The sequence below is a fragment of the Hylaeus volcanicus genome, chromosome 5 (assembly GCF_026283585.1).
Source record: "Hylaeus volcanicus isolate JK05 chromosome 5, UHH_iyHylVolc1.0_haploid, whole genome shotgun sequence".
Lineage (NCBI taxonomy): Eukaryota > Metazoa > Arthropoda > Insecta > Hymenoptera > Colletidae > Hylaeus > Hylaeus volcanicus.
In genome coordinates, this window is record NC_071980.1 from 2,608,037 (window position 1) to 2,623,228 (window position 15,192).

General features: G+C 38.8%; 2 protein-coding genes across 2 annotated transcripts; both read left to right on the forward strand.

Moving 5' to 3' along the window:
* The first annotated feature begins 143 nt into the window (after positions 1-143).
* On the forward strand, positions 144-4,833 carry LOC128876181 (endothelin-converting enzyme 1-like). Its single transcript, XM_054122323.1, has 18 exons — positions 144-239; positions 333-487; positions 624-785; positions 909-992; positions 1,088-1,296; positions 1,367-2,227; positions 2,322-2,417; positions 2,501-2,639; positions 2,727-2,829; positions 2,905-2,995; positions 3,131-3,307; positions 3,410-3,504; positions 3,575-3,633; positions 3,758-3,809; positions 3,883-3,950; positions 4,008-4,144; positions 4,212-4,379; positions 4,517-4,833. Exons 1-18 carry the CDS (start codon positions 220-222, stop codon positions 4,694-4,696), a joined length of 2,856 nt encoding a protein of 951 aa, XP_053978298.1. The 5' UTR covers positions 144-219; the 3' UTR covers positions 4,697-4,833.
* Positions 4,834-6,132: 1,299 nt separating this feature from the next.
* On the forward strand, positions 6,133-10,803 carry LOC128876187 (membrane metallo-endopeptidase-like 1). The gene is made up of 18 exons (XM_054122339.1): positions 6,133-6,288; positions 6,382-6,530; positions 6,623-6,784; positions 6,862-6,945; positions 7,031-7,239; positions 7,319-8,266; positions 8,369-8,464; positions 8,586-8,724; positions 8,828-8,933; positions 8,993-9,083; positions 9,193-9,369; positions 9,446-9,543; positions 9,610-9,665; positions 9,731-9,782; positions 9,859-9,926; positions 9,987-10,123; positions 10,227-10,394; positions 10,509-10,803. The coding sequence occupies exons 1-18, from the start codon at positions 6,269-6,271 to the stop codon at positions 10,686-10,688; spliced, it is 2,940 nt and encodes a 979-aa protein (XP_053978314.1). The 5' UTR covers positions 6,133-6,268; the 3' UTR covers positions 10,689-10,803.
* Positions 10,804-15,192: the final 4,389 nt, after the last annotated feature.

Below are 15,192 nucleotides of genomic sequence, written 5' to 3' on the forward strand. Positions count from 1 at the left end.
CTGTAGAACACCAAGGGTAAAGGATGCACGTTTCTGTGTCTGATTCGAGGCGTGAGCCATCTTATCAGAAAATATCGTTAACAGTATCAAGGTTTTTCCCCTCTTTCTATGCATATAAAATTGTCGCTTGTCGTTTTCTTTGCGCATTCTGTAAAAAGAAAAACGGAGTGTCGCCTCGACACTCCAGCCTAGTCATCGGGTTCTCGCTACGTTATCAAAATGATACGGATCCTGATTCTGTAAGTTGAAATTGTGTTGATTCCAGAAATATCTTTAAAATAGCTATCGTTGTTCGATAGTTTATTGAACAAATTCTGTGAAAATTCTTTTAGAGTGTCTTTAGGGGCCGTTTTAAACGCGTCTGTGTTATCGTCCCATGCGTTGGAATACCCTCATGGATTGGACAAACTATTCGGCGAGAAACGAGAAGCTGAGAAAGAAAAAAAGGAACGTTTGGTATGCGAGAACGAAGAATGCAAGAAAATTGGTAAGTAACGTCCATCGCGAAACAAAATTATTTCAGTGGATCTATAAAACATTGTAGTCAAAGTAGAATCAGAGATTTATTAGCTAATGTAACGCTACAAACTAAAAGTATACATTTTATTCTCTTTAAAAAACAGGGAAAATAATTTTGGAGAGTATGGATGAATCTGTAGATCCATGCGATGATTTTTACGAGTACGCATGCGGAAAGTGGGCGGAAAACAATCCTGCTCCTTCAGAAGAGGACTCGTGGAGTTTATGGCAAATAATGATGAGAAGAGTTGATAAACAACTTCAAGGTTAGTATCGTTTCTTCAGACAAGATCTCCAATTTAAAGAAAGAATAATCTCCAATTTGAAGAAAAAAACGATTAGTAAAAGCTAGCTTCGCCTTTATCATTTTAATACTTTGTCATTTCCAGAAATCATTGAGACCGAGCAAAAGCCTGACGATCTGTTTGCCGTGAAACTCGCCAAAATGTGGTACAAAAGCTGCATGAACGAAGGTATTTCTTCGAGATTCATTAATTTCACAGTCGTGGTTACTGTATCAAAGAACAACTCCAAATTATATACGTGACATGTAACAATTATTTAACAGAGGCAGAAGAAAGGAGAGGTCTCGAACCGATGCTGTCCACCCTATGGAGACACGGAGGATGGCCATTGATAATGGAAGATGGCGAGTGGGACGATCTCGCGTACACCTGGCAAAAAGTTGACGACTCGTATGCTCGTTTGACGGGAAACAATGCGCTTCACGACTTAATATATGATCAAGTTTCGTTCGGAGGAAACGTTACCATAATGGTACGATCGTAATTTCACAAATCGATTAATGTCGTCCATATGTTCGCTGTAATCCGTCCAAATTTTTTAGATATCTACTCCTCATTTACCACCCAATTTGTACAAGATTCTGTCATCTGGTAGCGATTATTCTGTCTCGGACGCCAGCGACGAAAACAACGAAAGCGGAGAAGGCAGTCAGGAACGTGGAAGCAAAGAGAAAGGCTACGAAAAGGATGAAAATAACGAGGACGATGAAGATACAGAAGAGGACGAAGACAAGGAGGAACTGCGTAAGAGAAAAGTGGCTGAAAGGAAGACTCACAAGAGATTGGGTCATGGCAGAAGAAGGAACAAGGGCAAAGATGTTGATGGCAGACAAACGAGGAGAAGAACGCATAGAAGTATCGCGCAGACTCGAGAACGTCACGATAAGCACATGCAGAGGAGACATGCCGAGCATAACGTTCATCACAACGCGAAGAAAACAAAAGGTTCATCGAAGCACGGACACCTGGCTAGACATAACAAGAGAAACAAGCCGATGGAAAAGCGTGATCACGAAAGGAAAAATAAATCAAAGACTACCGTAATGAAAACGAAAGTTCATAATAGTGAACATCATGGACAGAACAGGATTAATAAGCACAGACATCACGTTGCCCAAAGACGTCTAGATAAAGAAGAGAACGGTGACAACGAGACTGACAATGAAAATAATGACGAAGACACCGAGGAAGGAGAGAATCCAGGTGAAGATGAGGCCGTTGAAGAAGGCGATGATAACGAAGAAGACGAGAAACAGAAGCTGGAAGAGATGAGAGAGAAATATAGAGATTATATATTTAATGTCTCGTTGTTACTTTCCAAAGCCAGGGGAATAGAGATTCCTCGAGAAAAGTTGATGAAACGTGTCGCAGACCTGGTCGAGTTCGCAATTAAATTGGGAGAAGTAAGTTAATTATATTTAATTATTCTCCATTAAATTATATATTTCGAAAATGTTTTCAAAATATGACTTTATGAAAACCTTGTGAATTTTTCAGATTATCATTAGACCCCGAACTGGCTACAACACAATGACAATGGATGAACTCCAAGAAATTTACGATTCCTTCAAATCCACCACAGATAGCAGCAAGGTAATTTTATTTTGTATCGAGTAGGGAAACTATTGATGTTACCTTCACATTTTACGAAGCGCCCTACGATAATATACATTTAGGTAAACTGGAAAAAGAAGGCGCTGAAATTGTTTACCGAGGCGGGCGCCGAAGTCGATGACATCGCAGAAATTGTAACAGTGCCTAAATACTTCAAGAAACTTCCCGCGTTACTCGACGAAACCCCAACCGAAACAATTGGTAAGTCTCGCCATATAAATATATCATTTGCTTTTAATTTTGGTTATTCGAACGTTCCTAAATAATAACGTCGTGATTTTGTTACAGTTAACTATGTGCATTGGGACTTCATCAGTAAAATGGCAATATACTCGACGAAAGAAATGAAACAACTGGCTCAAAATTGGAAGGGTGGACCGGAACGGCCCAGGTAACGCAATCAGCGTGTTACGAATTGTTACAAACAAATATCGATCTGATCTATTTTTCATTCGCGTTACCATAGAAAGAAAGTATGCATGGAGCAAGCTGAGCTAGGCGAAATAGTGGGATACGAATACGCTAGATTGCATTTCTCGGAAAAATTAGCGAAAACGGTACGAATTTTAAATTATGCAATCCTGCAAAAACGGGACTCTAACGACAAATATTACGTTTACGCAGTTAGACGTTCCTTAATTGCTGTGTGAAAGTAGTTCATTGTTCTTAAATATGATGTATTGTTGTTAAAGGCTCGAGATATGATCGACGACATACAAAAGGAAGTCGAGTATCAGATCAAGGAAGCTACGTGGATGGACGAGGACACGGAACATTTTATCTTGGATAAATTAGTGAACATGAAAAATCTAATTGGTTATCCTGAGTGGTACAAAAACACAACGCTTGTAAAACGCCGCTTCCAAGGGGTAACTATTCTCTTACTAATAATTTTATGTAATAAGCATACCTGTTCGCGAGGCTTCTTCTAAACGATTTATTGAATCGTTAATTGATAATTAATGTTGAAGTTCGTGATTGGTTCATCGTACTATGAGAACACATTGAACAACATGCGATTCAGGAAGTGGAGGAGTTTGCGAACTGTACTGGATGAAGCCACCATGTAAGATTGTAAATATTAATATCAGGAACGATATTCTAAATCTGAGTTATGGAAGCACAATGTATTACAGAATGACGTTCGATCCTGCCATGTTGAATGCTTTCTTCATGCCAGAAAGAAATTTCATAGGTACGTAGTACGTGCATCGAAAGACAAATCCTTGGACTACAGAACAAAATACTTGAATTACACTATTAATGTGCTTATATTCTCGAAAACGGCAATTTAATCAGAGCGATTTCATTGAATATAGCGGTCACCGCGGCAGACTTCCAAAGTCCTTTCTTCGCTCTCAACAGGCCATGGTAAATAATTTATACTACATCCTATCGCATACAGAAAGTAACATAATTGTTAATTACAATATTTTATCATCAGGAATGTTAATTACGCTATCATTGGACTTATCATGGCTCACGAAGTAAATCATGGATTCGATAAAGACGGTGAGTTCAAAAATTATAACATCAACGAACGATATTCAATAAATTCACGATTGCCAGGTCACCTGTACGACATGAAAGGTTCTCCAATGGAATGGTTATCCGCAATGGCTGAAGCTTACAACAAGAGAGCTTTGTGTTTCATTGATCAATTCAACGGATACAGTCTCGTCCAAGGGGAAAATGTTACTGTTGAGGTCGGAATTGCGTTTCCTTTTCGATAAAGGAACGTTCGACTTCACATATTGATATTATAAATTGCAGGGTTACGGTAACCGAACAGCAGGTGAAAACATTGCCGATACAATGGGCTTGCAAACTGTATTTAGGGCTTATCAGCGAAGAGAACGAGAGTGTGACAGACCAGAACCAGCGTTGCCAGGATTAGAGAAATTCAGCAACGAGCAAACTTTCTTCTTGTCGTTTGCCAATGTAGGTCCTTAGCAAACTGGAGTTTTTAATATTCAGAAATCAATCAGTATTAATAACCTCAATATTTTACCAATCGAAATAGCTCCTCGTGTTTTCGATAACTTTCAAACCATGTACGATACGAATTTTATTTGCAGGTATGGTGCGAATCTGAGAATCCAGAATCTGCCGTGATGCAAGCCAAGTATGACGTGCATAGCCCAGGACGGTTGAGAGTGATTGGATCGGTGTCAAATTCGGACGAATTCGCCAAAGCTTTCAATTGTCCAGCGGGTAGTCCGATGAACCCAGAGACGAAATGCAATATATGGATATAATTTAAACATTTCTATACTATCAATATGTATCTTTACATTTCCTCTATCAAACATTTCTATACTATCAATATGTATCTTTAAAAAATAAATATACAAAATAAATATACTACAATCGATGAAATGTTTTAAAACTATCTTCGACATCATTCTCTTAAAAAAATAGTGTATGTCCCATTACAAACATAAAAAATCATATGATATTAAAATTAATATTATAAAATATATACATATATAAACTTTTTTCCTGTCGTTTGCCAATGTGAGTTTCTTCGCTGAAGAAAAATTCTAACGTTTTAAAAATTCATCGGTATTGATAATCTCAGCCATAACCATCCATCGCTAACGCCTTACTAATAATTTCGAATAATTTTTACTCGTAGTCATGGTGCAACGCTGAGGATCCAGAATATGCTATAATGCAAGCCAAACATGACGTGCATAGTTCAGGACGAATAAGAGTAATTGGCTCCGTGTCGAATTCAGAGGACTTTGCGAGAGCTTTCAATTGCCCAGCGGGTAGTCCCATGAACCCCGAGAAGAAGTGCAACATATGGATATAATTTAAACAATTCCAAGTTTTCAAACTAATCGATGTACTTACTCTACAATCTCAAAAATGTATATTTACTCAAAACTGAAATACAGCATCCAATTTGAAGATTATCTTTTCCACTTTTTATAAAAGTCAGTCGTTCCAATCATTTTATCCATAAATATCACCGTATTATTTAACGTTTTCAGTCCGTTGAAAGTTTGGTTTTCTTTCGAAGTCTCGTGTCTTGAAAATATGTACAAATGACTAATGCTTCGTCGGAGATTATTGATGACACAGACAAAATGCTTTTTTTTTTTTACGAAATTATATTCTCTCTATTGCATTAAATCGTAAAAACTTTGTATCGAGTTCGCTCATTTTATATTGCACAGTTTCAAAGAAATCAATCGTCGTGAGCATTAATATTGCTGAAACCATCATGGGTCCCCGAGTAAAAGGTAAACCCAACCGTGGATCTCCCATCGCAATTTCGATAAATCATACTTAATGGGTTTATTTAGGTCATCTTTATGGGAACGAGTAATGTCGTAAACTAGAAATCCACAATTACCAATTGTATGAAATATTAAAATTAATATTATAGAGATGAAGCATAAAAAATTTATTGAATTTATTATAGAAATATTTGTCTCTACTGTTTGATAGAAGCATCAATTTTTAATTATCTTATATAAATAAAAATAGACTCTCAAGTGCATTCTAATCACAGGAGGCTCGTTAATGAACACAATCATCAATGCCAAACGGAAACGAACGTAGTTCCTGGTTTTAACATCGAGATACTGCATCTATAAAACTCCAAGGGCAGAGGATGAACGTTTGATTCGAGACAGGGGATGTGTTATAACATCTTATCGGAACGTATCGTTAACAGTATCAGGGCTTCTTCGGATTTCCATGGGTACAAAACTGTCAACTATCCTTTCCGTTACGCACTTTGCATAAAGAAAGACTGGGTGTCACTTCGACACTCCAGCCAAATCATCGTGTAGTCTGTTTCCAATTACGTTACCAACATGACGCGGATCCTTATTCTGTATGTTGACATTGCTCATCTACTCAGAAATATCTTTAAAATATCTTAAATCAATAATAATCTATCGAACTAATTCTGTAAAAAATTGTATAGATTGTCTTTAGGCGCTGTTATAAATGCAGCTTTCTTACCATCTTACCTGGACTACTCTCGTGGCTTGGAAAGACTGTTCGGTAACAAACGAGAAGCTGCGCAAAAGAAGGAACGCTCGCTATGCGACACCAAGGAGTGCGAATTGATTGGTATGTACTATCCAGTGGGAAACAGAAATTATAAATAATTACTACGAAAAGTTCGTAAATGAAACGTGTATCTCATTGCTCTTAAAATATAGCGAACGTGATTAAGAATAGCTTGGACGAGTCAGTAGACCCGTGCGATGATTTTTACGAATATGCGTGTGGAAGATGGTCGAATATTAATCCTCGTCCTGAAAACAAGACTACGTGGAGTTTATGGGACATGGTGCAGGAAAAAGTCGAGAACCAGGTTAAAGGTTAGCGATTCCTATTAAACTTATTTTCCATTTCTATTGAAAACATATTCCTAATTAAAGTACTTTCCTATCTCCAGGTATAATCCAGAATGATCCAAAACCCACGGACCTCTTTGCCGTGAAACTTGCCAAACTGTGGTACAAAAGTTGCATGGACGAAGGTATTTATTTAATTTTATATAAATTATAGAAAAAATATCTTTATATAGAGAAAAATTCTCATGAAACGAAACGACTGTTAAACAGAGGCAGCGGAAAGGAGAGGCGTCGTGCCGATTTTGTCCATGATGTGGAGATTTGGAGGATGGCCACTGATAATGGAGGACGGAGAATGGGACGATAACATATACACTTGGCAATTCGTTGACGACAGCTATGCCCGGGTGATGTTTACAAATGCATTGCACGACTTGCATTACGATAGATTTTACTACGAGGCCAACGATACGATAATAGTACGATCATAATTAATATAATGTCTATACATAAGTAATAACGTCGACTAACTATCAATTACGTTTTTCGACATTTCAGCTGAACATTCCCCATTTGCTACCCGAAATACACTCACTTCTGCCAGATGGTAGTCGTTACTCTAGCTCTGATGACAGCGATGAAAACAATGAAAGTGGAGAAGGTAGCCAAGAGAATGGAAGCAAAGAGAAACGTCCAAGGAAGGGTGAAGATGATGAAGGTGACGAGGAGGAGGAAAATAATGAAGATGACAACGAAAATGTCATGGTTAGAAGGAAGGTTCATAGAAAATTAGGTCGCAGCAGAAGCAATGGGAATAGCGAGGGGCTGACGAAAATACGGACGAAGAGGGACATTTTGAAGGATAAAGTTCTTCGTGGTATGCGTAAACAGAGGAAACACGCTACCCATGGAGTTCGTCACAACGGGAAGAAGACGAAGGAAGTATCAGATAAAAAGAAACAGGGCAAAAGGAAGAGTCATAAGCGTCTACATAGCAAAAAAAATAATAAGAGAACCAAAATGACCGAAGAAAATGATGTTGACGAAAAAACGAAGAAGTCGAAGAACACACCAACAAAGACAAGAGTTCATAATACCAAGCAACATGGACAGAGGGATCACGTCGCCCGGAGGACAAGAGTATCGAAACGCGCAGATGAGGACGAATCTCCCAATACCGATGACGTTGAGAACGAAGATAGTAGCGACAACGAGGTTCCCACGGAAGATGATGAAGAACAAGATAATGGCAGTGCAAATGAAGATGATGACGAAGACAACGATGAAGTAGAGGACAGCGATGCTGAGGACGACGAAGAGGACGAGGATGACGAAGACGACCCTGAAGAAGAAGAAAGAGAGAGGCTGCAACGTATAGAAAAATATAAAGGCTATGTATTTAACGTATCGTTACTGCTTTCTAGAGAAAGAGGAGTGGAGGTATCGCACGAAAAGATGAAGAAGAGTATCGAAGACATGGTTGACTTCGCAATCAAATTGGGAGAAGTAATAAATTCATTTATTTTACATTACAAGATAGTTGGACGTGATGAACTACAGGAATGTTTATAGTTTAAAATGCGAACTAATAGGACTTAATTTGTTCAGATCACGTTAATGGACCCAATGGAATCCGACGAGTCGACAATTGATGATTTCCAAGAATTATACGATAACTTACCATCTCGTACAAGCAACAGCAAGGTAACAATTTCCTAAGCTGTATCGACCCTCCTTGTTTCCATATTATACCACTAGAACAACCTCCAGAAAGTCTAAGGTGATAGTGCAGGTACCCCTAACCAAGTAATATATAAATTTTCAGGTAAACTGGAGAAAAAAGGTAGAAAAACTTCTCGAAGAAGCAGGTATAACGTTGGATGGCGACGTGGAACTTATACTATTTCCTAATTACTTCAAGAGGATTGTTGGGTTATTAGATGAAACCTCAGGCGAAACAATTGGTAAATCTCATGCTTAAACTGACGTTTCATCTACTTTTATTTGAATTTTATCTCGCTATTGGAACTATTATTCTTAAATAACAACCCAGCGAATCTGTTACAGTTAATTATATTCATTGGCATTTCGTTAGTACAATTGGGCCAATGACTATAAAAGAAATTGAAGAAGTGTATCGTAATGGTTACGGAACTGGACCTTTTAGTTCCAGGTAATGCAAATTTTCTGTTATGAATCTACTCGAGTTTACTTATCTGTGCCTTTTCATAGGGAGGAGTTATGCATACAACAAGTGGAATTAGGCGACATAGTAGGGTACCAGTTTGTCGAAGAGCACTTCTCGGAAGAGATAGCACAAACGGTAACGATTCTAAGAATATTGTTGATGATCTTCTGTCGAAGATTCATGTTTATGAATGATTATTTGAAAGTTCTTAATCGGTTCTGAATTTCGTGTGTTGTTACAAAAGGCTAGAGATATGATCGACGATATACAAAAGGAAGTCGAGTATCAGATCAAGGAAGCTACGTGGATGGACGAGGACACGGAACATTTTATCTTGGATAAATTAGTGAACATGAAAAATCTAGTTGGTTATCCAGAGTGGTACAAAAACACAACGCTCGTTAAACGCTACTTTCGAGGGGTAACTATTCTCTAAAATATTATTAATTAATTAATTGAAAACGTTTCACTAATTAACTGTTGAATTATCGTTAAAGCTCACGGTCGGTCCTTCGCATTTCGAGAATGTATTGAATTACGTTAAATACAGAAAATTGAAGGAGTTACGGCAACCATTGGAAGAAGGAATGGATTTGTAAGAATTTACTAATATTAATAACAATATTCTTGATCGGTATTGTACGACCACGATATTTTACAGAGACGTTAATCCACTCATGCTGAATGCTTTCTTCATGCCGGACGCAAATACCATAGGTACGTACATATGTCATAAAAATTCACTTATTCGATTTACTTAATTGTATTTCTATTTACCACAGCGATCACCGCGGCAGATTTCCAAAGTCCATTCTTTGCTCTGAACAGACCATGGTGAAGAATTTATACATCTACTATACCATGTACTACCGTGTATACTCAATTGGTAATTGTACAATTTTTTCGACAGGAATATTAATTACGGTGTAATTGGAGTTGTCATGGGTCACGAAGTTAATCACGGATTCGATGATTCGGGTGAGTTGTTGTTCGTGAATTGTAATTTGAATAATATTTAACTAATCGATGGTTTGTTAGGTCGCCTCTACGACAGAAAAGGCAAGCCAATGGAGTGGTTATCCGCAATGGCTGCAGCGTACGATAAGAGAGCTATGTGTTTCGTCGATCAATTTAACAAATACCCTCTCGTCAAAGGGAAAAACGTTACTTTTGAGGTAGATATTGCATAATATTAAAACTAAAAGGACAGAAAAATCTGAATATATAGACACGAATATCAATCTTAGAATATGAATCTACTAATAGTAAAAATTGCAGGACTACGGTAACCGAACAGCAGGTGAAAACATTGCCGATACAATGGGCTTGCAAACTGTATTCAGGGCTTATCAACGAAGAGAACGTGAGTGTGCGAGACCAGACCCAGCACTGCCAGGATTAGAGAGATTCAGCAACGAGCAAACTTTCTTCCTGTCGTTTGCCAATGTGAGTTCAAATAAAAATTACAACGCTTTAAAAATTCATCGGTATTGATAATCTCAGCTGTAACCATCCATCGCTGACGCTATAATTATAATGTCGAATAATTTTTACTCGCAGGTATGGTGCGAATCTGAGGATCCAGAATATGCCGCGATGCAAGCCAAGTATGATGTGCATAGTTCAGGACGAATAAGAGTAATTGGCTCCGTGTCGAATTCGGACGACTTCGCGAGAGCTTTCAATTGTCCAGTGGGTAGTCCCATGAACCCCGAGAACAAGTGCAATATATGGGTGTAATTTAAACAATTGCAAATTTCTAATCTATTCGATGAAAGTGTAACTTAGCCTAAAATTGTTTAGAACCTAAAGAGTCTAATTTTACTTTAAACTGAAATACAGCATATGATTCGCAGATAAACTCTCCTGCCTTTGATACATTTCGTTACCTTCGTAAAAGAATCACCAGTTCATGTTTTACTGAACATGATGAATAGTACTTTATAGTGATACAATCCTGTCTCAATGTCGACCACTTGTCTAATCGACGGATCGGATGTGACCTTACTTTTTTCACAATCAGGTGTATTCATCTCGATTCCTCTTCATCCTTGAACTCCATATTACAAGAAAGAAGGATCGACTTCGAAATTGCCTTCGATGTTTCGTAGATTGACACATTAATTGCGAGCTGTCACCGAGACAGAAGACACCGATCTTGTTTTTTCTATGAATCCATTAGTGACGCTGATACTAATCGAATTTCGCAGTCTTACAGTACAAAGAACTCACGATCGAGATGTTGGTCAATGCACAATTATGTAAATTAATTCTTGGCATTGGAAGGGTAATCTCAACCGAGGCGTTAACGAAGGCTTTACACTGTTCATCCAGAATTTAGTAAGACAAAATAAAATTCACGCATAGAGATCTAAATATATTGCTTCTGAATTCTAGGATAAGTACTTCTCTTACGACACGTAGTTAATATATTCTGTTATCTCAACAGTTCCTCCTTTCTTCTTCGAGGCTGGAGCCTTCAAAATTCTTTTTCGTGTTGGGTCCTACGAGGGCCTGCATGACTCGCCACCGTCGCGCGTAAAACAATGTTACCCAGCAATAAGTCGCCCGCATTATATCAGAAACGTAAGCGCCTAACCGTATTGCATCGTTAACGGCACGGGTGTTGCAATTCGGTGAGACAGTTGTAGATCGATGTAGGGACAGTAAATTAGATCGGGCAAAGGAACATTACCTAACTGTAGCACGAGCGCTCATCTTCAGGCGCAGGCCTTCAACACTTTCACAGATCAAATAAGAAGTGGTGAAACTCCTTCGATTATACCAGTGCATCGAATGGGTATACATCGCGGTTGCTCGGCCAGAGAAAGCACGCTCTGAATCATCGGAATAAATGGTCGCTGTTTAGAACGGATGCATCCTATTATAATGTGCATACCCGCCGATAAAACTATCCCTATCGACGATCGATCGTGATATCGTGATAACGTGCTTAGAATTGCTAAATTTGTACCGTGTATTCGCTATTTCTCCCTCGCCAGACTCTTCTTTCCTATAGATACGAGTCCTCTAAATATAAATATACAGGGAGGTTTATCGGGGAGATTGTAGGCAGAAATAAGGGAAAAATCGAAAATGATAACAATCGCCTTTTAAACTTCTATTCTGGTTTTAGCTTGAACAACTACGTACATAGCATTCTCCTAATAAAACATAATTACCCGTATAATTAACAAGTAAACCTAATCTTCGCGGACACATGTCCACGCTTTCTTCGTTGCTGGGACTGAAAATGTTTCCTAACGTTGAATTTCTACGAATAGCTAGAACCGAAACCGCCGCGAGGAATAAGATAATCGCAAACGAGACTAAAGGTAACAAAGAGTAAGTAATTATCATTAGCGAATCACTCACACTGGAAGTGAAAGAAGAAAATCATAAAGCATTTAAGAGATAGAGGCGATTACAGAAATTGCGGTTTGCAAAGGAAAGCGTACGCGATATAACGAGCATAATAAATTACTCGTTTGATGTGCTCTTGCGATGTCGTGGAGAAACAATCGGAGTGCATAAAACTGCAAAAGTTGCATACGTACTCAAGGCAGAGCAATTGCTTTACGTAACGGTTATCTCCGAAACCAATTTGCTATCTTTCCTCGGTTGACGCACCGCCGTGGAGATAATCATCGGAAAAACCATTAAGCAAGTTCCCCGAGTTAATTTAGCCATTCATAATTTCATTTATTCATGCTCATTTACTCTTCAACGGTGATGTCTTTTTTACTCTCGGCACAATAGAGATTAATCTCGCGCGATGAGTTTGAAGAAGAATTCGGGCCAATACTTTCTCGATAAAAATCTTGCATTCCACCAGGATCGTTGGATGGTATTTACATATTTCCAGGAGTAAGGGAAATTCTTATTTCCATTGTTATAAAAAGGAATATTGTAAGTAATGGAATTAAAATTAATTTTTTCTAGAAACCTGCGATGCAAAATTCGCCGAGGGTTGAATTTCATGATTTGAATTTCATGATAAGCTAGGCTAGCGATACTTAATTTTATTTGAACAAACAATGAACACCACGCTGTCACTGTCCTCCACTTATCGTTCCATAGAACGAATCGATTAGGCAAGCGAGCGCAGAAGAAGAGGGTGGCCAGGAATATTCGGAGCGATACGACCGCCAGAAAAGTTGTCGTCGCAATCGTGTCGCAAGCGACGGCTGCGTTAATTTTTTCAAACGGGTCCCGAGCAAATTTCGACGCCAGCTTTTCCCGTGGCGATGCATCAATGCCACGGGGAGCATCAGCTTTATCAAGCATAAAACAGTTCGCCTCCGGTCATTTATTAAATCTGAATACTCGCGGCGGTGTTGCGCGATGCAATTTATGCACGAGGATTCCTCGGGTCTCTCGCAACGCGCCACGGTACGTAGTCGATGTATAATAAAACGGACACGGCGAGATACAATCGAAACTGTTCTAAACCGATTAAGACGAATTTCAGGATTCGCGAACACTATAAATCTTCGATCGTAAAAATCCAAGGTACCCCGGCCGCGCTATCTCACTCGTGTACGATGAGGTGCTGATACAATAAACCCGTGACGCAATCTTGCATAATGTATCCCTATCTTAACCAACATCCCACGTTGCCACCACCTGTATTCAGCACGAGTTCACTGATTGCACAAACCTCCTGCATCCAGGATGCAAGCGTGTGTATACGTTGGACAGTTCGGATCCGCGTGTCTGCGTTTCGTTTCTGCCCTACTAATTTCGCGGCGCGACGTTTTTCCGAATAATTAAAATAAATCAAGCCTAATTAGTCCGACGAAATTAATTAAGACGCGGCCACGATATATTCGACGTCTCACGGTTTCCACGGTGAAATGGCGAACGACCAGCGTGCGACGCACGGGTGGGACAAAATACGAATCAAAATTTCGAACGGATGAACGAATTATACGAATAGCGAACGAATAAATCGTCGCGCGGGGGTTTCGTCATTTTCGTTCGAAACAGAATTCCGTTCACCTCGGGGCACGGATGACACGGAACAATTATCGGGTACCATGTGAAACGACGCGAATTCCACTGAAATTTGCGTGAGTTATGCGAAAGCGAGGTTGCGTAATTCGGTAGGATTCGGTGCATCTCTTCGTTCAATCCGTTCACTTATCTAGCGTAGACCATAATTCCATGCTAAAGGATATGATTAAAATGCATTGATTCCAGCTGATCAAGATTCACGTATGTACATTTTAAGCAGCGATGTTCTTAACCCCTTCATGTCTCAATGACGTGTACGTCGTAAAAACGTATGTATGAGAAAGTCTCGCTGGCAGAAAGTACGTCGTTGCCATAACTGCGCGGGACATAATAGGTTTAATTGCCATCTCTCCTTTCAAGTCCTCCCTCTATGAATTACGCGATCGTACTTTTTATAGAATCTTTCGGACCCGGTTTCGTGCACGTAGATGGTGCCACATTTTTTTGCCAAATCTAATCGAGAGAAGCTATATATTATTCCGCGCAAATGTTAGAAGTTTAAAGGTCTGGATGTCCCCGATTGCGGTTCAGAAAAACTGTTGATACGTCGATGTCGTACTGATACAGGAACTTTCAAAACACTGATGCTTGCAACTTCGGTTTCTTTTCTTTTAAATAAAGGAAGAAGTTGTCACTGCCATAAAAAAAAAAAAATATTAATTTAATTTACAAATACTTTAATATTAGAAAGAAAAATATCAATTCGTGAATTTTATATAACGTATCTTTCTGATCACATCGATCGAACACTGTAGAATTAATTTAGCACTTTATTCGCGACGATTTGACTACAAGATTATACGCTTCTCTTCGAGTATAATAACATGTAATTTATCATACCACGGTTTAGGCGTTCGCACTCTTCTTAAATTATGGAACCGCTCGTTTCACACTTGTTATATCGCACCCGGAGAGGATCGTATAATCTTCATTTATTAATTGAATAATAAATCTACGTTCTATCTTATTATCATGGCCATTGAGGAGTTGTTACATTCCTAAACATATTAGTTACAGTTTTATATCGAGATTCTGCTACTCGTTTCTGTTGGTTGCATCTGTTTAGTACCTTCTATAAAGAGCAATTATATCCGAACGTTCCGTGAAGTAACATTGATTATCGTGAAAATGGAACACCGAAGAATACATTCTGGAGTTACGTGTACCAGAAGATTACCAAATTGAGAGTACAAGGAAAGTGTATTGCGCCACACAAAAATTGGACCGT